The sequence below is a fragment of the Chaetomium tenue genome, assembly GCF_020726465.1.
Source record: "Chaetomium tenue strain MPI-SDFR-AT-0079 chromosome Unknown F5144scaffold_2, whole genome shotgun sequence".
Lineage (NCBI taxonomy): Eukaryota > Fungi > Ascomycota > Sordariomycetes > Sordariales > Chaetomiaceae > Chaetomium > Chaetomium tenue.
Genome location: NW_027117330.1, coordinates 5,186,381 through 5,209,066, shown reverse-complemented (window position 1 = coordinate 5,209,066; position 22,686 = coordinate 5,186,381). Strand labels below are relative to the sequence as shown.

The window sequence follows — 22,686 nt, the reverse complement described above, 5'->3', positions numbered from 1 at the left end:
GACTATCGTCAGAGAACGAAGTAGCTGCTTTAGCCGAAAGAAGACTCATCGTGACTTGAATAAAAATACGTTGCGTTGTTTAAAGGTCTGAGGAGTGTATTGTAACTATCTGATAATGACTCTAGAAGTGCAAACAAACTTGAAGCAAAGGAGAGGAAAAGGAGAAAATAGCTCTGACCAGGTGGGGATAGTAAGTGCAAAGGGGTAGGCGTGATGGAGTCGTGGGTTTGGGGAGGATGGAGTCGTTGTTCAGGGGGTTTTCTATTGAGGGTTAGGGATAGGCGTGGGTTGTCGAGCCTGCGCAGAAGCAGGCTTAGTCATCGCCACGGGACCCGTGTACCTTTAAATCCACGGGTACCCGTGTACCTATTGGCTCCCGTTCACGACAGGGAGCTTACTCATGACCTTGCTTGGCGCTTGACGGGAACACTCAGCGCCATGCGGTAGCATGGCCGAGGGGTAGCCACTGGGGGTGCTTCTGACAAATCTACAGGTTCTCTACGGTCGTCCAAGGGTAAACTTCTCACTCCCTTTCCCCAGTGGTTGTTGGCCTTGCTCCTCTCAGTCGCCACATTAGTCCAATGCACCCGCATAACCCGCGTGGCAAAGTTAATGACAGTCCGGTTTCCGGAAACGTTGTCCTAGACAATGCGGGGTATAAGTACCGGCTCTGTCCACAATTCACGACGATTCGTGCATCGCATATTTACTCTCGCCAATACAACAACACGGGCAAGCACAACATTCACAATGACCACAAAGACTGACATTACTCTCTACACGGCGGCAACTCCGAATGGGATCAAGATCCCAATCCTACTTGCGGAGCTCGGGCTTGAGTACAAGGTATGAGACCACAAGGTCAGATGGCCAGGGCAGATTGTTCAGGTACTCACATGTACAGTTGCACCACATGAAATTGAGGGAGAATGAACAGAAGGAGCCGTGGTACCTTGACAACATCAACCCGAATGGCCGGATTCCGGCAATTACGGATTCGTACGATGGAAAGCAGATCCGTGTCTTTGAGAGCGGCGCCGTCATGGAGTACCTCGTTGACCGCTATGATAAAGACCACAAAGTCTCATATCCGAGGAATTCGTCTGAACACTGGGAGACAATAAGCTGGGTTCGTGGACCTCCGTAGGCGTCACTCACTTACTAACACTTCTGCTTAGCTCATGTGGCAGGTGGGCGGCTTGGGGCCCATGCAAGGACAGCTGGAGCATTTCCGAAGTCAGTCTGCGACAGATCGGTGCTTTTTCGATTGCTAACTGTGCTTCTAGGATACGCAGCGGAGAAGATTGAGTACCCCATCAACCGCTACGATGCTGAGACCCGCCGCCTCTACCGCACAATGGACACGCACCTCGCCAAGTCTCCTCATGGATATCTGGTTGGTGACCGACTCACCATCGCCGACATTGCCTGCTGGGGTTGGGTATCTGCCCATAGTAGGTGTTTTCTCCTCCCCTCCAAGATCCCAAAAAGCTGATTGTGGTCGGCTCAAGACTCTGATGGCGTCGGCCTCGAGGAGTTCCCCCACCTGGAAAAGTGGCTGTTCAAGCTCTTGAAACGCCCTGGCTTTGAGAAAGGGCGCCATATACCGCAGCATCACACAGCCTTTGACTAGGGATAAAGGACGGATGTAGTCAATGAATGAACGGGTCTGTTTGGTCGGACGGAGTCTGGTGTCTTGCTGGAGGACATTTGTGGCGCGGGCCCCCAAAAGCGTATCGACGGAGACCTTCTAATACAATGAAAGAAGAAACAACGGTGCAGGGGTATTTCAAATTGGAAATGTGGGCGAGAATCCGTAAGGGGGAAGCCCATATTGACTCCCATGAAAAAAGAATGTGATGGTCTGCCGCAATAAAACGCCTCAAGTTCTTCTCAGCACAAGTCTATCTCAGTAAGACCGATAGCCTCCTTTACTTCATCAGTCGCTCCGTTTCCGGGTTTCACACACCCGGCCACAGCGCAGCCCACCACGGTCAACCAGCACCACGCCCAACGACGGAGGCGGTGATCTCTATCCGCCGGGTTGCCCAATGCGCTATGCTCAAACAGATCCCACTCGTATGAAAGACGCATGATTCTGCATGCCCCCTCTTGGGCCGCCGCAAAAGGGGACCATGTTGAGACCTCTCACCCCCCCTTGCTCCCCTAACCTTAAACCGCCCCTGGCAAGAAGCTGTGGTGTGACATGTCCAAGCGAGCCACACGGAGCCAGACCCTCATGTTTGAGTCTTCGCCGTGGATCTGTCGGATCTCAGTGCAGCCCTATCCAAATTCGGGTAACGAACGAGGTTGATTACAGCGTCAATCACAAAAGAAACTGGGCAAGATGAAGTCAGGGGTTGATGAGAAGCAGCCCTTCATATGAGTGACCGGAGGCTCAAGTGCGAAGTTGGCGCATAAACCATGACAAGGTGGGCTACCTATGTAGCGCAAAGGCATTGAGCAAACAATCACGTATGATCTCCTCCAAGACCGATTTCTCATGGGGTTTACCGTGGTTTAACAACTCTTGCGAGACCTGCTAGTATACGGATGGAAGGGGGTTGCCAGGTTAAATCATTAGATGAGGTGCAATCCTTAGAGCGCGGAGGATACCACGACGAATTCCGTCAAACAACACCCCGAGCACAGGTAGGTTAGCAGATGGACTTTACGTGGTAAAGAGATACAGTACTTCACAGTTTAGCAGGCTGTCGAGGTTCAAGTGGCTGGGGCATCAACCGCTTGGTCGGGGGAGATGGGTGGTGTTAAAGTGTTAAAGTGGTGGTAGTAGGGTATATGAGCATACCGTTCCGACTGGTCTCCTAACAGGAGCCAGTTTTCGTTTTGAGATCTGCGATGGAAAGGCATACATAATTAGGGCAAGGAAGTAATGGCATAGCGGAATGGCGGTATGGTTGTCAGGGCTAAGATTTGACCGATGGCTGCTTTTCACCAGTCGAGTTTGCAAATTCTCTGACATGATCATAAAGGGAAGGGCTCCCAAGCACCCACGAAATACTATCAAGCACCCAGCTATACCTAATCGGGATAATCGTTTTTCTTTTACCAGTGACGGGCCGTCAGCTCGCGTAACGTATGTAATTCACGTAAAACAGGGCTAACAGCGCCAAAAGTTCCGAGATTCCCCCAATGGCACAGCAAAATCATCATGTCAATGGACGTTGTTCCAACAATATTGTTTACCTGAGAAGGATACTCTTGAGGGACCTCAATCCTCTATAGTACTGTCTTCTTCCCCGCCTTCGTCGTCTTCCTCAAGAGCTGCAGCATCCTCACGAGCCAGCCGAGCATCAGCCTCTCCGTCAGCAAGCAACGCATCATGTGTATCCTCGACCTCGGGATCAACAGAATCGAGGGCATCAATGATGCGCTGATACGCTCGCGGCGGTGCCGTTCCAGGCTCGTATAGATCTTCTTCAACTTCCTGCAGCCGCAGTAACCCCAGCTTTGTAGTTGTAACTGCAGGAGTTGATGTGGCTGCCTCCGTCTCTGATGTAACTGCTACCACAATGCAGTCAGCTTCCTGAGTTTGCCGCTGAGCTTGTAGCTGCGGCTGTTGTTTGCGAGGGCGGCCGCGTGGCTTGCCCGCCGATGCTCCCTTCATTATGGGAGGAGCAGTTGACGGGGGAACAGCCGTAGCTGGTTCATTCTCGAGCTCATATTCGAACGCCGAAGGCAGCCGCTTGGTACCAGTGATTCCCTCACCCTTCTTCTTCGAAGCAGGGACCGAGGCGATGGCCCCAGCAGGGCGGCCTTCACCCTTGACCTTGACGGGCTCAACGGGAATATTTGGCACGACGTTGACTATCTGCTGCTCCTCTCCGTCGGTCACAGGCCGGTAATTCCACCAATGCTTGTGGATTTGCTTCAGCTCAACGGGGCCATCACCGGTAAGATGCTTATAGAGAGTGTGGCGGCAGGGAAGCCCATGGGTAGCCGGCAGCGGCCATGTGCAAATATCGCCCTCCCCACCCGGCGCGTCTTTCGCGGGTAGCTTTGCCACTTCAGTAGCAAGCAAATGCAACGCGTAAGTTGAAATCTGGCCCCGGATGTAGCTGTAGATGACGCCATGACAGCGAGTAGGGACCTTGTTCGTGTTCCAGGAAGTGTTGTGGTCAAGGGCGCTGCGTTGGTTCTTCTAGAACAGCATGAGGCGCTCGAAGACGCTCTTGAGGTCACCCCTGGATGTGACCAGGTATTTCTTGATGGAAGAATGGGATGATTCAACTACTGAAGTAGTAACGTGGCCCATGTGAGGCACCTGGTTGGTCCAGCAGCTCACTAGTTTCTCCTTCTCGATGTCAGCGAAGATTAGCAAGCGCCCAAAAAGATCCTTACCTTCCAAGGTGTTAGCCACACATTCACGGCATATTTGACCGCTTCCTCTGGATGCTTCCCGGCCAATCTGAAGCTGGCAAGCGATTGCTCGTACGCTTTGGGAGTACTGGCGGACAGGAGAGCGTTCCATTCCTTCAGGAATTCCTTGAACTTAGGGTGACGGTGGTATTCGCTGCCCTGCTTGATTGCTGCTGGAAAGAATCGTCGGGTCTTGGCAAGCACGTTCATATTAACGTGCCAGCGGCAGAGGAGGTGTGGAATCGGGCGCCACGCATCGCTAGCTTCGAGGGCATTGAGCAGGGCTAGTTCACGATCTGTAACAATCAGACCAGGCAGGCGAATGTTGTGCTTCGTCAGGATCCTCAGCTGGGCATCCAGAGCGCCTTCGTAATGATCCTGCTTCTCCCCGCTCATGAACGTGATCGACCAGTTAAAAGTCTTGTTTTCCTGTGTAAGGCCGCAGGCGTTAAACATTGGCATCCCGTGGCAATCAATTTTGTAGGTGGAATCCAGTAAAAGGAGGTCGGGATTCTGTTTGAAGAGCTCCAGGCCGCTCTTGGGAGCGATGGTAAGAGAGGTAATGCGATTTTGGTTGTCCCGGGCGTCGATGTACTCGTACTGGCTCTCAGCAGGTACAAGGAAATCCTCGTACAAGGTTTGGAGTGGCGAACGGCCCCGGAGCTCCTGGCGGCGATGTTTTTGAAGAAGATTCCTTATGTCCTTGCCCATGACTCCAACGCGGGCAGCATCTATCGCAGCAAGGATCTGAGAAGGTCTACTGCCAGCGTTGGCCATCTGGATGACCTCTTCCTGATGGACAGCCAAAACTCGGGTGCGGTTCAAAGCAAACGAAGTCGCTTCATTCCAGCCGTGATTGTGACTTGAGAACTCCCCTTCAGGCACCTCTAACAGCCACTTGCCGTCAGGTAGCGGCTTGGCTGTCAGTCGGAACTTGCAGCCGGTCATCTGGGTGCTAGACTTCCTCCGCTTGCTCTCGTGAATTTCGGAGGAGCGTTGATCCTTGTACTTGCGAGCCTTGGTACATCTGAACTTGTATTTGAGTCCGTTTTTCCCATTCTTGACGATGCTATAGCCGTGTGCCTGTCCGTGAGTGCAGGTATCTTGAAACAGGTCGTCTAGGCTCTCGTAGATCTTGACGGGTGGCGGCGGGCCGCACGGTCGAGGGATCGGTTCCGTGGAATGCTCTGTCATGGCAAAGGTACCTAGAAGTGCATCGAGAGGGTCAGTTTGAGCCCCTAAGCATAAAAGAAATGGCAGCGTACCGGCGTGAGGGCATTACATGAAGAGATCGGGTTGTCGATGTGACTGGGTCGTCGGCAATTTTGCTGCTGCTTCGGCGCTGTTGATCTCGAAGCGACTTTGCGGAAGTCACGCAACGGTATGGTAAGCTGGCCAGGTGACAGCGGCCCGAAATTTTGGTATTGGTGATTCACTCGGACGTATGGAAAAAACGATTATCCCGATTAGGTATAGCTGGGTGCTTGATAGTATTTCGTGGGTGCTTGGGAGCCCTTCCCATCATAAATCGCTGTCGTCTCGGAAACAGGGTTATTAAGCACCATTGGACATGCGGCTCAAGCAGCAAGGATAAGAGTCTTGTCCGATCCTACGGCCTTAAGGAAATGGGTGGTTGCTCCAACAACCTCAAAACTTGTTATTTTGGCTCCAACTATCTGTTCTCTACCACTCTATGTTTCTCCTCCCCGTTTTGACTCCGCTACACAACTCCATCGATGAAGCCAGACTAAGTCATTTAAAGGCTCCCGAATATAACAGTGCCGAGTTGGTCAACGTGAACGTCACCAGCCGCTTCGAGCCAGTGCCAGTTATCGCCCCAGCCATATCCGAGCCTGCAGTACGCCCGAACTGGCGACCAAGAGGGGCAATATCCCAGAGGTCCTGCCATGTTGTTCCCCGGACCGAGTCCCGCCCAGGCTACCAGGGGTCAACACAACCGCAGACATGATGAGGCCGAAAGGAGCGAAAGGACTTACAGGATGGAGGCGTGATAGGAATAATCTGGACGGGCCCAACTGTAATGCCGGGGGTTATCTCGACCCATACGCCGAGGGCCGTCTCGACCCATGCGCCCATTCCTTGCATAAGGCCATCGGCAGTGATCTCTTCGAATCCACCAGCTGGTCATGCCCCGGGCGTTTATTAGCTTCATCGGCCCACAGCAAGCCACTAAGGGTTTAACAGCGGCAGGAGTAAAGAACTCACACATGTTTAACGAGTGATAGCGATGAGAGAGAAGTGGGTTCGTGTAGGCTGTGGATGACAGATGATGTTGAAGAGAAATGGAATGATGGTGGGAGGCATGAAAATAATGGATATCGCTGGGCGCACCGAGCCCTCTTTATGGATAAGCAACCCACCGGCACCGACTGTTGGAGGGGGGCAAGTTGAACCTGACACCGCTCTCTGAGTCCTGCGGAGCGTGGCCAGGGCGGTGATAAAAAGCAACTAGCACGCAGAGTCCCGCATGATGCTTCTCTATTCTGTGGAACAAGGAACTGGGGTTGCAGGGCATCGGAGCACCTCGCGTTGCTTACAAGGGGGAAACTGCCGGTCGACCGATCAGGGGCGTGTCCGTATGAGCCTCCTCGGGAAACCTGCCGAGCGAGGGCGAAGATGATTCGCTAATGGGCGACAAGGTCCGTCTAGGTAGCGGGCTCAATCTTCCAAAACCTAAAGTTTCCATAAATTTCCGTAACAGGTCTCGCGTTTACGTTGGGTGGGGAGTGGGCGAAGAGCTGCAAGCCACGGTGTGTTGTCCAAAAGCACCGGGGCGGCCGGGAGAGACGACGGCTTCCATCCCAACCAGCCAGCCAGGTTGGACAACTTCGAACCGGACGAGAGTCACCGGTGGGTGGGGGCCCTGGGGGTGGTTGAGAATCGGGGCCGGCGATGACGGGCTAAGGAAGGGGGATCATGCATGAGGATGGTGGGCGAGGAGGGTGGGCGAGGTTGGCTCTGAGACATGCGGCTCCCGCGTTAGGGCTACTTCAAGGATACTTCAACTTAGCTGGCGAGGTCGGGTCGCGAGGTCGGGTGCACCAGTAAGGCACCGTGATCGTTCCAGAAGGCTCGCGCTAAAATGGTCCCCGAGTCTCGGCAGCAGTTTTTTCAGGCGGTGATCCGATCCCCGCTCTGCCGATTGACGAGACCCGCTGCTTGAACAGGGATTTGGGCAGTCGTCTGCTTACCTGAACGGGCAGGGCCGTCCTTTCGCCGGGCGTGTAACAGTACATCGGTATCGGTGGACGACACCAAACCGGGGTTAAGCGAGCTCGTTGAGCGGCTGGCTGCCTGGGTCACTCGCGCCTGCAAGCAGTGTAACACAGCAAACCCACTTCCGTTGTGCCCTGGTATACCTGCCTGCCGTGCTCCAGCCCATCCGAGCTCCCGAGATACTTACAGGCACGTAGGTACCTAGCTACCTTGGAGAGCGTCCTGACGTGTGACACGAGAATATTACTGACATGAATAAACCTTGAGCTTTCAGAGACTTGCCGCAGTTTAGCTGACTGGTAGTGTGGCAAGTCCTCGCAGACCAGTAGCTGGGTGGTAACTGCCAGATTTACAGTATGTACCCAGGTACCTCACCGAAGGGTCTGGGGAGTTTTGGGGTGTCAAGCTGCAGGGTCACATTTTGTGATCCCCATCGCTGCCCCACAAGCAAACCTCAACACATGTGCCCAATGAGTCGGCGATGACCCCCAGACTGATGAATCGAGACGCCAAAAGTTGGTCAACTTTCGATGCCCGTTAATGCTTAGAACTTGCAAGAGGAAAAGTCTGTAACCATTAGATATTCCACAACTTAGAGGCTCTGACTAGCAGCTTATTTCAGGACTTCGGCCATGATTCAAGTATTCGAGGTTTGGAGTGGGGGTTTGCTCACATGCATGCATGTCTGCTTCAGTGTTAGCACGCTTGGCTCCCAGGCCCACACACATTGTGCATTGCCTTGCAGGAGTAGTGGGAATTTCCTAATTTACCAACTTGCATTTTGTCCCGCACTTTGTTCCGCTTGTACTTTCGCCCGCTGGCACTTTCCGTGATCCCGGGTTGCTGTGTAAAATGTACGTGCACTTTACACGGGCACCCCAACGGTTCCCACCCCAACTCCCGAGTACATATACTTCATGTGTGTTCCTCTGGCCTCATTAGTAGGTACCAATGATACCATACCCGTATCCTGGTTGAGCGTCCTTAAGCGCAACTGAGCCAGGACCACGAGAAAACGGCCAAAGCCATCTACCTGGGCGAGCTCGATGTTAAGTAAACTGTAAGTGATGCGCTGAGATCCGAGCTATTCGCATCTACTGGTATTACGCCCCCCAGTCCAACGGAAACCCCACCAAGGGTAACCGAGAGTTGAAGACTGCCAACGACAGATGATAATGGCACTACAACTAGGTAACTTGAACAATCATGTTGGGATTAGCGCTGTATCGCAGTAACGGCCGAGCACTCTCTCCCTCGCATCCGGCGAGCCATCATAAGGGTCCCTGTGGAAGGTTGATGTTCCGCTGCCAACCGGATCAGCAACTTCACTGCTTCTTTTTGGTTTCTTAAAGAGGCGAAAAAGGGGGCTCGCTCCGACGTTGGATTTGACCTTGGCGCCGGCATCAATCAGATGGGCCATCAATGTCTCATTACCAAGGCGGCTGCCACACCTAGGGGAGTGAGTTTCGTCACTTGGGTTGCGGCTTGCAACGGATTGACGCCGAGCTTGTACTCTATCAGATCAGCTAGTCGACAGCTTCATCTCGTCCCCTTCAGTATGGTACTCGATAATGCCGTGTAGCCCCCTGAATTTACGGCCGCAGCAGGATCTGCCCCTGCCTTGACCAGCATTTCAACCATGGAGCAACTGCCCCTCTCACGGGCCACCACGAGTATAGCCGGCAAATTGTTTCCATGCGGGTCAGTAGACCTTTGTAGGCGCTGAAGAAATCTCACCACTTTCCGACCCGGGCTTTGTGGAAAACGCTGCGGCTGAAGAGCAAGCGTGCCTAACGCTGTCAAGTCGAAGTAGGTCGCCAACCCCAGCAGAGATTCATTTCCGATCCGGCCGGAATTGGAAATGACAGAAGAGTTGTAAGCTTTGACCCCACCTGCGTCTGGTCAGGGATTCCAGTTGGAATATCGGCCGGTTCAAGTTGAAGAGGTTCTCAGGGGGGCTGAACACTCGAGCGGCGTGATCGAAGCCGTACGCTGTAGCGTACTCCAAAAGCGGAAACCGGACAAGACTCGCATCCCACGATTTATGAGTGTATTCAGTCGTGGCGAACGCTCTCTCTAGCGTCTCCAAACATTGCTGGGCCATGCCAAGGTGGTTTTCACCCACCAACCGTGACATCCTAGGCGTAGTCGATCGGCTTGTCGCTTCTGTTAGGGATTGCCTGACCGAGAGATGCGCGAACGCAATGCCTATATCACTGACGACGAGTAGGGAGCCGCAGCTTGCAATGGCATCCAGAACGGCTTGCTCGGCTGATATGTGCTGGGTAGAGCTGTAACCCATGAGGTGGCCCAATTCCCGGACAGAAAGGGCCCTGGCAGCCGTTGTTATCCAGCGCAAGACTTGGATGGCGGTATCCGACGACACAATATCCTGCCAAATCCGAGCGTATAGACCCTCGAGCTTGACGGGGAGCTTGGAGAGCGTCTTCATGATGTGGGTTGGGGTGATGGCCTGTGTTGGCGATGCCGATTCACGCATTGCTTGCACGGCAAAGTCAGCCCATAAAAAGGCACACTCTGACTTCTCCAGTAGCGTTTTCTCGACATGCCGAAGAAACTCGGGTTCAAACTCGCTGAGCATTGCAAGCTGGTTCATTTCCTGACGGATAGACTTCTCGACTTCGCTCTTTTGGCTGCCCTCATCCATTCTGATCTGTGGCATCCAGGACAAATATGGGGAATTGCGGCTCACAATCAAGAAGCCGGTGTTGAGTTCGTCCGAGTTCCGGATACAATCCGCCAGGAACCGTACGGATTCAGCGTCACACTCGTCCAAGCCGTCCAAGAGGAGCAACCGCCTGACGCTTGATTGGACCTGAGATAGCAAGTCCGCAAACAATACCCAGAGGCCGGCCGCAGTGGAAACAGTAACCTGAAGAGAGCGAGACTCCTTGTTTCCCAGAAGTTTGCCCAGTTTTGATGCTGAGACGTCAATGTCCTGCGTGGCGAAGAGCTGCCAGATCAAGCTTCGAAGTACACCCGTTGCGTTATTGCGGTCTTTGTTGTCGTGTCGGGAGATGAAGTATAGGAAGATGTTCTGGGATTTGGCGCAGAATGCTTCGAGTTTGTGGGTCAGGTAGATGGAGAGCATGGTCTTTCCGCTGCCGGGGCCGCCCAAAATCGACAAAAGACGGCCCTGGCCGCTTTCGTCGTCGGTAAGCCATGCCTTGTAGCGCTCATGTTCCTCGATCCATTCACAGGTCCCGTTTGCCCTACTACCCTTGGAAAAGGCGAGTTCGTCGCGAGCCAAGGCAGGATCAAAGTCACAGAATCTATCTGGGATGTCGTCTCGAGTAGGAGCTTTATTAGTCTCTAAGAATCCGTTGACTATATCGAGATTATGTGAGCTCATGGTCGCTGATACAAGAGTGGGGATATATAACATGGGTAGGGCATAGCGGAGTATGAATAATAATATATAACATGGGAATCCAGCGCCTTCCCCACAGTATGCCGACTGGATGTTGAGGGCAATACATGTAGAGCCACCCGTCGCTATGGTGTTGCTAATCCCCGCATGCCCACGCAGCAGGTCAGTATTCTGCCCCTCTTGGGCACCTGGAGTGCGGCCGAGTGACAGCATGGTACCCTCTCATGAAAAAACAAGCGTGGGTATCCTACTCAAGTTTGAAGATCTGCAGGAGTAGAAATGGATGGGTCCTTCTGGCTGGATTCTTGGGCTTGAGACGAGCGGTTGGTCCCACAGGACTGCACAGTGCACACTTTCCGAACGAGAGAAACATGCGACGTACACTGTAAACGCGCGGCAAGACGTCGGCGCTTGCTCACGGAATTTATTGACCAGTTAAGGTAGGCATCTGCCTCTGTTCGTCAAGGGTACGAATACATGTATCTATACAAAGCACGGCGACGTGGACCCTGTGATGGCCCTGTAACGGACCAACCACGGCATCAAGGTAAATGAAAGCTGGTGGGAATTTGCAGTGATACGTGAAACATTGCAGCCGCCAAAGCCAAGGATAAGGGTAGCATAATGTAACCCTGCGGCTAGGTTATGGGTCTCACATCTCCACCGCTAAGCGCGCGTTAAAGGCCCAAAGTCAACACCCCTTTCACATGGACACTTATAACTTTCATCTCAACCTCACGCGACAGTTACGAAAGTACGTCGTGCCTCGGTCAGGTCAATCACCTCACTCTCTGAACTTCAAATCTTTAAACAGCCCGTCGCCTCAACGGTTTGCTCTACTTCAAATTGTTTCTTTCACGCATCACTTTACCTGTCGAAGTCTTTCTCATAACTCAATCCCACGGACATCTTTCCATAAATTTTCAAGAGTTCAACTGCAATTAAAGCCAAGATGGATGGTGTAACGGCCGTTCTTGGGCTTCTACCGCCAGCCATAGAGGGCGCAAGCAAACTCTGGAGACTAGTGAACGAGATTAGAGATGCTCCAGACGAGATCAGATTCATCAAAGCGGACCTACACGCGGCGATTGCTGTGCTTGACCAAATGGGCAAATTCTGTCGAGGGGATGACGGCCGCCAGCTCCGCAAGGACGATGTTGGCATCCTTTCTGACACCATAGCTGCTTGCCGCGCGTCATGCACCGAGTTTCAGAAGTTACTTGACCACTGGCTAAGGCATTCAAAGGACGGGAGGGTTTTTTGGGCTGATCGCTTGCGGCTTGTGGTACTGGAGAAGGGTAGGATTGAGGCTTTCCAGGGGCGATTGGCCAGATACCGAACGACCCTCACGACCATTCTCGAGACTGCCAGTGTGCGAGTACCTACCTAGCTTGGCGATCCTATCTACATAAGCAAGTGGCCGTTGCTGACCCTATTGGACAGACTGAAAAAGTGGCAGCAAGATTCCATTCCCGAGACTACGAGGAATGGGATGCTGGAGTCGTACATGCAGCAACTCGTGGACAAGATTACGCAAGCCATTGCCGCCGCACGGGATATCGACATTAAGAGTCGTCGGGTATCCGAGACGGCCATTCCTAAGGGCACTCCCGGTGAACGACAATCCTTCGAGAAGCTCAAGAAGGACACTCAGAGAGAGCTCAGTGCCCTCCAGGGAGACAACCGGAGGCTCCAACGGGCTTGCGAGGAGGCGCTGAAAAGGGTCGAGTCAGCGCGAGCCGCGCAGAAGATCAAAGATTTGAACGCGTCAGAAGACAGTGCAGCGCTGGCGGGTTACATCAACACCGGCAACAATTTTCGAGTTGACCAAAACATCTCAAACGCCATGGCCAACAATAAGAGCTTGGCAGTCGCAGGTATTGCGAACAACTTTGACATCAACGCATTTTTTGGGAGAAGATGAGGGGAGGCTCGATGACCGAGGAGCAGCAACTATCTCATGGACTCATACACGCCCCACATTTGTTTCCTTCGTGGTCGGATGGAATCAGGGTCTCGGGTCTCCCAATTCGCTGCTGTATGTTTCCATCGAGTTAAGAGTTACAGGGGAAGAAGCCGGTGGACTGAATGCCCACCTATAGGTAGGCAGCGTCATGGGGCGTTTTGTACATGTATTTGGTCATTCAACTCATACTCCGATTTTGACGCGAGCTTCCCCCCTTGTTTTGACTGGTGGTATTAGTGATGCATATGTGTTTCTAGTGATAAGTTTTGTCAAGAGCCTCCTTGCTCATATACAGACAACCTCGCATAATCATGAGCTGCGACCACCACCTTCTGGTCGACCTACATTGGCTTCCTCCGGATGACCTGTCAAGCTAGAAGAACCACTTAGAGACTAGCTAGCTGTGCACTCCACACACCTGGTTCAAAATGGCGGAAGCTGTTGAGAATCCTCCAACGGGTGTCAGACAATGGTCATGCCGGGGCAACAAAAACCTTTGGACTACCATACCACACACAGATATATTAAACACCAACAGGTTTCTGACGTTTCACAAGAGCAAGAAAAGGGGACTCCGAAAGAGGTAGGTACATTGTTGAGACATCCAAACATTGCAACACCCGAACATACAAACAAGGGAAAACGAGGTAGTTAATTGTATAGTGAGTAAAATCTCGCCGAAGTTTCTCGCGCCGAGGACATGCGCAAGGAATGATCTGGGGCCACAAAGTACATGAAGAACCCTGTACCCCTATATTTACAGTGACTGTTCTATACCAGGATCTGAACTACACCCTTAACCGCAGCGGCCACCAGCACCTCCCCTCCGTAGACACCACCACACCCACCCCCACTACCGACCCTAAGTCTAAGCACAAAGCCTCCTCACCCGCCTCCCCCTCGCCTCAAGCAGCTCACGCACCTCATACCGCTCCGCCGTAACCTCCGCAAGCTTTGCCTTGAGCGGCTTCTCCGCCTCCGTCACCCGCGCGGAAATCTCCCGCTCAAACAAGCCGTCGGACAACTCTGACAGCTCAGACTCGGTCTCGCTGGCTTCGGCGGCGTCGTCCTCCTCAATCGATTCGAGGATATCCGGGTTGGCGGCTGGTGTAGGCGATTTGGCGCTGTTTGGGGTCTGGGGGACCTCCTCCGTCTTGACGGGGGCGGTGGTGTTGTTGGTGGTGTCTGCAATTGGTGGGGGGTTGCTGAGGAGGGCGATGCGTGCGGAGCGGCGGGGGCTGCTGGTGGGCGTCTTGGCGGCCTTGGTCTTGGTGACGGACCTCTTTGGACGCTGGGCCAGCGGCTTTGAGGGTGCCGGGGGGGTTACTTCGGCAAAGGGCGGGTCGATGCTGATGGGCGGAGTGCTGGGCTCGCGGGTGCGGCTTCTGGTGTTGTGCCCTGGTGCCATGGTGTTGGAGGGTTGCTTGTAGCTGTACGGGTGTCAGTGGAAGTTTGTTTACAGGAGCCTTCTGGGAGAGCGGTGTCTGGTAGTCCTGGTTTCAAGGAGTCGACGGGATGGGATATGTGTCTGGGCTTCAAATAGGAATATCAAGGGACGCATAAAATTTGAGTTGGTACGACGTTTTTGTTCACTCACAAAAGAATACGTTGATTGAGGCGAGCACATATCAGTTTTTCGTCGATTCGTGCTTTCGCGACAATAGTTTGGGGAGACAAAGGTGTAGTAAGTTAAAGGAACTGGGATTCAAGACGGGGCTGCTTTTGGTGATTCTAGACTCGGACAGAGGGTGCGAGTCATTGTACTTGCAGCATGGAAACACACGGGACTGGCGCAGCGATTGGGATGTTACATATTGTTTACATTTGGCCTCAGTTACGTCTTCAGCCACAAAAGCTCTTGATCAGCGGCTCTACCTCGCCATCATTTGGATCCCCTGCCGAGATCTGCAACGCATCTTTAACGTCGGCCAAGCTCATCCTCGCCGTCCTTCCCCGCGAGTGAGTCAGGAGTGACGCTACCCGGAGCACGTTCTTGATGCGCCGCCCATCCAAAGGCAGGGTGCCGAGTGCCTTGAACTCGTCCGGCGTGATCGCATGGTTGGCCTGTCCTGCAATCATTGCCCAGATGATGGCGCGGCCGTCGGCCTCGGGGCGGTTGAACTCGATCCGAATGTGTATTCTCGAGTAGAATGCCTCGTCAAAGTCGGCTAGACGGTTCGTGGTCAAGAAAAGGATACCTGATTGATATTCGAGCAATCGCAATAGAACTGCGCGAGGTACGTTAGCTGACGGCGATCTGGTTCAGGGGGTGGGGGGACTGACTTGAGACGAGGGCATTCCTTTCAAGACTGTCTTCGCTTCGTCGGGCCATGAACGTATCCGCTTCGTCAAACAGCAGAATAGCCGCCCATCGTTGAATACGCTGGAAGATGAGGCGCAGACCCTTTTCAATGTTGTCGATCTGGAGTCCCAGCTCGCCTCCGGTTGTGTAGTACAACGGACATTTCAAGCTTTCCGCCACGGTTTCTTCCAATGATACCACATCAGCCGCGGCCCAATCTAAGGGATCCTTAACAAGCACAGTGGAAGAGACATACCGGCAGTCATCGTCTTGCCGCTTCCAGGCGGTCCGTGAAGAAGGAACACAAGGCCCCTGCCCTTCCCTGATACAAAATCGTCGAATGCCGAACCAGCATGCCGATGCTCGCCCACCAGTTTTCGAATTGAATCCTTTTGCTTCTGGTCTATTTGTAGGGCATCATATGCGTTTGGGTTCCACTGAATCTCGGAGATGTCATCGACCAGGCAGAAGCCCCATGCCCGGTTGCTCATGGAGAATCCCGGGATGATAGGCGGCATCGTGATGAGCTGTAAGTCGGTGATAGACTTATCCGTTGGTCCGGTCTGTGGTGGGGAAGCCAACGATGAAGCCGGCTTTTTGGCGTCGATCTTGAGGGATTCCTCAATTGCTTTCGAGAGCTTCAGGCCTGCATGGCGGTCTTCGCCGCCATTGATCTTGGGTGGCCCGGGGAGCGCATTCGATGACCTCTCTGACCCAGCCGATCCCCGGAGAATGGCAGAAGGGCCTGACCTATCCTTTCGCACATGGTCACGATAAGCCGGATTTTCCTCGATGAACCCAGGGGGGTCGACTACGATTCGGCCCTTGCACTGCGGCTCTGATTGTCAGCACGTTCTCCCCACGCTCGGAGCACAAGATGTGGGACTCCTTACTTGTGAACTTGGGGTGGTGTGGAAGGTTCCAAGTGTCTGCGTACTCCCGTCTGTTAGGTTGGAAACCCCTCTTGCCCCGTTTGAAACCTCCCAGAACGGCCCGTCATAGTGGCAGTGAGAGCCCAAGACGATATGGTTCCCCTGGGCTTTGTTGGTACTAGAATCCTCGCACAGTCTTCTGTACTCTGCCCCTCGGATCTTCAGTGCCGACAGAAGAGCCTTTGCTTCAGGGTGGTGCAAGAGTGGGTAGACAGGAAGATCAGTGATCCGTTTGAGCTCGGTGAAATCGTTAACCTTGAGCTTAGCGAACACGGTTCCAAAAGACGAATTGTCGAAAGCCGTGTAGCCCACCGTGATCTCACAGTAGGGCTCCTTGTTATTGTCGAGCAGGACTTGACACGACTGCACTACAGCCGCCCAGTACACCTCGACTGGGGACAAACGCCGATGCGGGAGGACAACCAGCGATCCCGGGATGAATATCAAGCGGAGGAGCTCAAATGTGATCAGCCCGTTCGGTTCATAGGCTTGCAGGTCTTCGAGGGTACGCGTCATGTAGTCAGTCTGGAAGGACTGCAGCAGCTTCAGCTCTCCACGCAGTTTATCGTCAACGATATCGGAGCCGAGGTTCAACACCGCCTGAATGCGGCTTTGGCAGTGGTACAGCTCGACATAGGGCTCGGGGATGATGATGGGGTTCTTGTGCAAGTTGATATTGACGTGATCCGCCGCCAGGGCCGCGAAGGCGGCGCGCAGCGTGGGTGACTGGATCTCCAACTGCGTCGTCTTAGCCACACCACCAGTGTTCTCGCCGTGCGGTACGATGCGCCGCAACACGAGGGCAACGTCACCGAACCGGCCTTCCTTGCGTCGCTGCTCTTGGGGATTCTCCCCAGTCCGGTACACCTCGGCAATGCTCCCCCACGAATATGTCTCCTGCGTCACATCTTCGAAATGGGTCCGATAGCTGCTGGGCTCGTCGTCAACCGTGGCCTTCAGCTTGGCGGGGTACGCAGCTAGTAAATCTTCAAATTCGCTCTCGTCGTTCTCCAAGCTGCTCATGATGTATACGAAGGGCCGGTGTCGGTAGGGGCTGGGACTAGGAAGGTCGAAGATGCGAGGGAGATAAGCTTACCGGGGGGCCAGGCCCGGGGATTTAAAGGTAAAAGATTAGTGATATGTATTGACCCATACATTGAGACAAGGCTCTGGGTGTCAGCGTCTGCCTGGCAATAGTTAAAGCGGGGTTGAGGTCCAGCTCTTCCCGATTTGAATACGCCACGATGCATCATGCAGCAATGTTACAGTTTCCCGAGCCTTGCCCTGCTTTTTGGCGGCCTCCATGTCAGCAACCATGCGGCCTTCGTTCTGGCAATCGGGAGGCAACCGAATATCGTCGAGCCGCCCAACATGAACTGGACATTATTCGACAAGAAGCCGATTCACTGGAAGTTTGCAATTTGAGCCCCTGAGATTCCAGTGCCTCGCACTCTCACTCACCCGACGCCCGGCGTCAAGTTCCACACAACAACAATCACCACGCCCACCATGTCGCACCCAATCCGACGCAAGTCAATGCTCCATGTGGATCCGGAGGGATCAAAGGCGAAGCACCTCGACCCCCCCGCTATGGGCCATGAGCGCTTCATCGAGTACGAGCCCCCTCACCTTGACGCCGATGCTATATGCGCCACACTCAACTGCCATAAGTCGTATGAGCTCCAGGCCGGTTATGTCATCCACGATCTTCCTTGCCTTGGGGCTTTTGCATTTTATGGCGACCTCACCGACGCCGAAGAGCTCGCCCTCTGCGAGCGAGAAGCGCGTCGACTGGTGCGCATCGCCAACACCAACAGCGCCGTCGTGCTCCAGGGGAGCGAGGATATGTTTGGACCCGCTACCCAAGAGGGTTACCTACGTCTGCACCGGCTGGGCCGCAAGTTGATTCGGTCCTTTCAGATTTGCCAGCATGATGCCGCTGTTAATGCGACTGAGAATATGGGTGGCGACCGCAGCTACATGACGTGTGCCGATCTCCAGTCCCAGCTTCTGTCCAACTTTGACATCGCGACGGGCGAGGAGCGTTTCACGGGCTTTACGACGACGGCCGACGCCGAAGTAGATCGCTGCTACCACGCTGTCGTGAACTACATGACGGCCATCCTTGTCCGCATCATCCTCCAAACAGTCCGTGGCGAGTACTGGGTGAATCACCTGGTGGCCGTCGTGGCACGCCTGGCGGCCAAGGTAAAGGTCATTGGAACAGACCTACCGCGATCGGTCGAGCTGTCGCTGCAAAAAGCCACTGACGCCCGCATCCGCATCCACCAGCGCGCCGCCCGAGACAGCCGCTATGCCATTACCCGGCCAAAATGGTACGGCGGCGACGAAGAAATTATCAAGAATCGTATCCACGCCCAAGTAGGCGAAGCGGCAAAGTATTTTGTTGAGATGGACACCCTGTATAACTCCACGGTCCCCATTCTCATCAGCTCGCTATCCGACTTCGCCGTCAGCAACCCCATGGCGCCAGCCACCGACGACTTTGAGAGCTGCGTGGCCATGTATGAGTCCTTCATCACGGCCGAACAGGTGCTGCTCTGCCAACAGCGCGACGGCGGCATTGGGGCGGCGTCCGAAGTCGGCACTACCCGGGCCTTCACGGGCGGGTTCCAGGTTTGTCTCCAGGCGTGGGAGACACTCGCCAAGAAGCCTGTGGACCCTAAAACGACGAGCTGGACATCGATGCAGTGGAAGTGGTCGCGGGTTGATGAGACCACGGGCGCACTGCTGCCAGAGAACAGACAGGGCACCGTCAAGCTCACCTCGATGAAGAGCGTCATCGCCGCCACGGTGCCGTACTCGCTCATCTCGGGGTCATCCACCGCCGTGTTCTCGGGCCTGATCGACATGATCCTCTTTGACTCTGGTCGCTACCACAAGTCATCCCTCCTTCTCATCAAGCAGCCCAACGTCCTCTGTACTGCCATTGTGCGTACCAGTACGTACGAGGCCCGCCGCCCTGACACCGTGGCCGATAACGATGCGTACCCCGTGGCCGAGACCTTCTTGCTTAAAAAGCGCGCTGTCGTGAACACCAGCACGGGACTTGACCCGAAAAACACTGCTCTGACCCCTGTGCTGCGGCGAAGACAGCACGAAAACGAAATCAGGCTCCGCGACCGCGACAGCACTAAAGAGGCGCTTGAGAGCGTGTTAAAGAAGTTCAACACCTGGGTGCTGGACGATAACGTCATCATCGTGCCCTACAAGAAGTACGCTTGGGGGTCCATGGCCATTTCGGCCCTGCTGGTGATAGGCGGCCTCGTCGTCGGCTTCGTGGTGGGCGAGCGTATCAACGGCGTTGACCCTTTCAACATCAGCATGTTCTGCTGGGCGCTTGCCGCGTTTCTCCTGCTCGTGGCGAAGGCCATCCGCGTTGAGCACTGGCCGTGGAGCAGCTTCCTACGCGGTCAATGCCCCTGTCGCTCTGTTAGCGAGGTCGTCGCCGTCACGGGCGTGGACCCGCAGGTGCTGCTCGCCATCTTGCTGCGGTTGGATAACCGGATCTACCTGAGGACGCGGGGGCCGTTCAACTGTTTCTTTCGAAGGAGATCGGACGACGCGGGAGGGTTCTCAATCGACGTGCCGATTCGCTGCTCCACGGCCATGGAAGGTGGGCTGATTCCCATCAAGGTGCTGACGGACTGGGGGCCGAGGCTGGTGTTTATCTACACGCACTCGTGGGCGACTTACAACGTAGCCGAGCACTCAAGCTCACACTCTGGGAGAGTCCATTGCCGCGACGTCACGCACCCGTCGTCGTGGGAGGGAGATCTTCCGTGTTATCGTCTGTCGGTGATGGGCAAAGACGATAAAGTGATCACAGCCAGGGTACTGGGGGTGTTTGAGCGAGATTGTTATTTTTGCTAGAACGAGAATTGTCATTCCATTTATCCACCTGGGAAACCCAGGCCCCTACCAACCAATTCCCTCCAGCACCACCGTCTCCCTTCTGTGAAAATTAACCCCCTCCTTGTCAAGAGTAGTAGTCCTCTGTCTTGTTCGTTGCGAGCCAGAGTGACTTGGCTCACCCCTGGCTCATCCGACCGGCTTCAAGCCAACCACGCGAGAATGCAGGGGATCGCTGGACTTGCAACCTTCCATCATTGGGCCAAAACATGCACAGGCTAAGTGATATGTTGGTTGCGTGGGAACCTTACACGGCTTGGCGGAAGTACCCCCTCCCCCAAAACCCCTCCGCCAAAATGGGTTGTGGTTCCTCGTCCCTTCGCTTGAACCTTGAGGACATAGCTTGTTGTCGATTTTTGTCCCTTTCCCTTACTGGCTTCCAATTTGGTTTGCGTAATGAGCAACACCGTCACAGATACGGGCCAGGTGATGAAGGATGGCCCGACACCCATGCTCTTTAACGATGTGCATTTCAGTCATTGCGAGGCCGTGTCCCCAGTCCCTTGTTTCCCCGCCTGGCCATTGTTCTCGCGCCTACCAGTCGAATTGCGTTTACATATCTGGACGCTCCATCTCCAGAGACACCGCATGATCGAGCTGGATATCTTCCCTGCCGACGACGATCCCCACTGTTACACAGACCGCAACGATCTCGGTCGACTAGTCAGTGGCAGGCGATACACCTTTAGCGTTCGGGGCCGTGGACGATCCTTTGCTCCACCCTTCAGTCTGCTCCTCCAGGTTAACCGAGAGGCGAGAATGGTTGCGCTCAACTTCTACCACATCCATCTTCCCTTCCCTGGGCGGCAGTATAAGGAACAGATACTTTACATCAACGCGGACTACGATGTCGTGTATGTCCGGCCCCGGCAACGCAGAAGCCGCGATCATCCCCAGGGATGCGCAGATTTACTTGTCGACTTTTTACACGACGCTAGAGCTTATGACAACAAGGGCCAAGGGTATATATGCCCCTTTCTTTTGCTGTCACTGCGTGCATTTGCTCCCTGGACTTGGCTTAACTTTTGTTGCGTACCCGTAGCGTTGCCCACCTCGCGTTAGGTGAAGCGTATCCGTATCAGTTGTTCGAGCGCGCCACGGGCTTGTCGCAGCCGCGGGTACATTTGACCCCAGAAACCCTTCATCCAGTTGCAACGGCATCTTTTTCCGATATTCTTCGCTCCCAGCTCCGTTCTCTATTCTTCGTTATCGGTTTCCGCTTCGATACGAGGGGTATGGGCTCAACCCCGGCAACGAACTGGCGCTTCCACTTCGCCCAAACATTCCCTCTCCATCGGCGAGGCAATCCGGTTGGCCGCTTCCATTGGTTTGGAGCGGATCCCAGACCAGGCCTGGAGTTGGACCTCCTCCAGGTGCCGTTTAACAGTGATCCCCGGGGCCTCTTGGAGGGTTGGCGGCGACTAGAATCCGCCTTTGGCATTACACAAGAACATCGAATTGCTCAAGAGAAGCAACCCAACGGGTTCCGCCTCTACATATGCCCTACCCACAGATGGCCCTCTTATTCGGTGCTGATGGCCAGTGGGATTACCACATTCGGCGGACCAGAAGACGGAGAAGAACAGGAGGTGTGGTCACGGGACGAGCTGGCAAAGCATCTGGAATTTGAGGATGAGGATTGGCTCCGAGACCGCGTTCAGCTTACGAGGATATTTCGCGGACCCACGATATTACCGAAATATGCTTATAACTATCCCGAGGCTAGGAAAACGTTGGAGCTGATGGAGAAGCTGCCCTGCACGGCCGTTGGAATGTGGCTTTTCCCCGCCGATGCCTTCAAAGAGTTTACTTGTCCCGAGTTTTTCTCGTTCAACGTAGCTGGTGTTCGTCCTGGCTTGTTTCTATTTGAAGTTTGATAGCATCCCTGGCACCGGCTGGGGACCGTGGGAGGGCGGTTGGACGTTGTTTGGTTGGACTTATCCCCTATCTTACGTAGCTAAGGTACCATGGTCCGTCACCCACCTGGACTCTCTCCTGTACATGCCAAAAAGTAAAGATGAACAAGGCAGTGTGTTTGTGCAATCTCCATTGTAGCCCGAGGAAACGAGTAATACTGAAAATAAGTCTCCCAGGTCAGCCAGGGGCCAGGGCCCGGCGTTGCCGCGAGATGGATATCTCATGGAGCCATCGATCCTCCGCTCCTTGCTCCCACGACGCGCAGCCACACTGGTCAGCATAGAAAACACAGCGCTCTCACTCATGCTCTCCGTCAACGTATGCGCGATCAGGTTATTCCTCCCCCTGATGTACGCGACCACCGGCGGCTTGTCGAGCCGCAGTCTAACACTTCATTGACACGTGCATCATACAGATATCCACCACGACTGACGAGGTTACCACCCAGCATGTGGATATTTCCCCGCCCTGTTAATGGGAGCGTCGGGGGTCGGGACCTTTTGATGAGAACAGGCGCCCGGCGGAGGTAGGGAGGTACGGCTTATGCTTGATGTAGCACTCAAGGAGTGCGTCTAGATGCGGAAGCGGCCGAAAGTGGGAATAATCGGCGACCAGGAGACGGCAACTG

The 22,686-nt window shown here is 54.3% G+C and overlaps 8 protein-coding genes across 8 annotated transcripts; 4 read left to right on the top strand and 4 right to left on the bottom strand.

Moving 5' to 3' along the window:
- Positions 1–750: 750 nt before the first annotated feature.
- Positions 751–1,633, top strand: F5144DRAFT_591041 (glutathione S-transferase; the record flags this gene model as incomplete). Its single annotated transcript, XM_066790220.1, has 5 exons — positions 751–846; positions 905–1,129; positions 1,179–1,236; positions 1,287–1,454; positions 1,512–1,633. 5 exons carry the CDS (start codon positions 751–753, stop codon positions 1,631–1,633), a joined length of 669 nt encoding a protein of 222 aa, XP_066647442.1.
- A 4,503-nt stretch (positions 1,634–6,136) lies between these two features.
- Positions 6,137–6,522, bottom strand: F5144DRAFT_483399 (uncharacterized protein; the record flags this gene model as incomplete). Its single annotated transcript, XM_066785388.1, has 2 exons — positions 6,137–6,192; positions 6,378–6,522. Coding segments are annotated over 2 exons (201 nt in total), but the record flags the coding sequence as incomplete, so codon positions are not given.
- A 3,233-nt stretch (positions 6,523–9,755) lies between these two features.
- Positions 9,756–10,990, bottom strand: F5144DRAFT_600472 (uncharacterized protein; the record flags this gene model as incomplete). Its single annotated transcript, XM_066791076.1, has 2 exons — positions 9,756–9,773; positions 9,839–10,990. 2 exons carry the CDS (start codon positions 10,988–10,990, stop codon positions 9,756–9,758), a joined length of 1,170 nt encoding a protein of 389 aa, XP_066647440.1.
- Positions 10,991–11,708: 718 nt separating this feature from the next.
- On the top strand, positions 11,709–13,180 carry F5144DRAFT_565120 (uncharacterized protein). The gene is made up of 2 exons (XM_066788478.1): positions 11,709–12,382; positions 12,452–13,180. The coding sequence occupies exons 1-2, from the start codon at positions 11,961–11,963 to the stop codon at positions 12,930–12,932; spliced, it is 903 nt and encodes a 300-aa protein (XP_066647439.1). The 5' UTR covers positions 11,709–11,960; the 3' UTR covers positions 12,933–13,180.
- Positions 13,181–13,823: 643 nt separating this feature from the next.
- On the bottom strand, positions 13,824–14,382 carry F5144DRAFT_643641 (uncharacterized protein; the record flags this gene model as incomplete). The annotated part of the gene is made up of 1 exon (XM_066792823.1): positions 13,824–14,382. The coding sequence occupies one exon, from the start codon at positions 14,380–14,382 to the stop codon at positions 13,843–13,845; it is 540 nt and encodes a 179-aa protein (XP_066647438.1). The 3' UTR covers positions 13,824–13,842.
- A 376-nt stretch (positions 14,383–14,758) lies between these two features.
- On the bottom strand, positions 14,759–17,428 carry F5144DRAFT_565118 (P-loop containing nucleoside triphosphate hydrolase protein). Its single transcript, XM_066788477.1, has 4 exons — positions 16,170–17,428; positions 15,533–16,106; positions 15,258–15,461; positions 14,759–15,202 (listed from the first exon to the last, which is right to left on the bottom strand). Exons 1-4 carry the CDS (start codon positions 17,229–17,231, stop codon positions 14,817–14,819), a joined length of 2,226 nt encoding a protein of 741 aa, XP_066647437.1. The 5' UTR covers positions 17,232–17,428; the 3' UTR covers positions 14,759–14,816.
- Positions 17,429–17,475: 47 nt separating this feature from the next.
- On the top strand, positions 17,476–20,151 carry F5144DRAFT_565117 (uncharacterized protein). The gene has a single exon (XM_066788476.1). The coding sequence runs from the start codon at positions 17,718–17,720 to the stop codon at positions 20,100–20,102; it is 2,385 nt and encodes a 794-aa protein (XP_066647436.1). The 5' UTR covers positions 17,476–17,717; the 3' UTR covers positions 20,103–20,151.
- Positions 20,152–20,570: 419 nt separating this feature from the next.
- F5144DRAFT_482231 (uncharacterized protein) lies at positions 20,571–22,018 on the top strand (the record flags this gene model as incomplete). The annotated part of the gene is made up of 2 exons (XM_066785327.1): positions 20,571–21,103; positions 21,184–22,018. 2 exons carry the CDS (start codon positions 20,571–20,573, stop codon positions 22,016–22,018), a joined length of 1,368 nt encoding a protein of 455 aa, XP_066647435.1.
- Between the last annotated feature and the right edge of the window lie 668 nt (positions 22,019–22,686).

Excerpts from the sequence above, each read along its gene's own strand:
- F5144DRAFT_565118 (XM_066788477.1), bottom strand. The coding sequence starts at position 17,231 with ATGAGCAGCTTGGAGAACGACGAGAGCGAATTTGAAGATTTACTAGCT. Across the intron at positions 15,462-15,532 it reads CGGCAAGACGATGACTGCCG|AAACCGTGGCGGAAAGCTTG; the intron begins GTATGTCTCTTC and ends TATCATTGGAAG. Across the intron at positions 15,203-15,257 it reads AAGGAATGCCCTCGTCTCAA|TTCTATTGCGATTGCTCGAA; the intron begins GTCAGTCCCCCC and ends TACCTCGCGCAG.
- F5144DRAFT_565120 (XM_066788478.1), top strand. The coding sequence starts at position 11,961 with ATGGATGGTGTAACGGCCGTTCTTGGGCTTCTACCGCCAGCCATAGAG. Across the intron at positions 12,383-12,451 it reads ATTCTCGAGACTGCCAGTGT|ACTGAAAAAGTGGCAGCAAG; the intron begins GCGAGTACCTAC and ends CCTATTGGACAG.
- F5144DRAFT_565117 (XM_066788476.1), top strand. The coding sequence starts at position 17,718 with ATGTCGCACCCAATCCGACGCAAGTCAATGCTCCATGTGGATCCGGAG.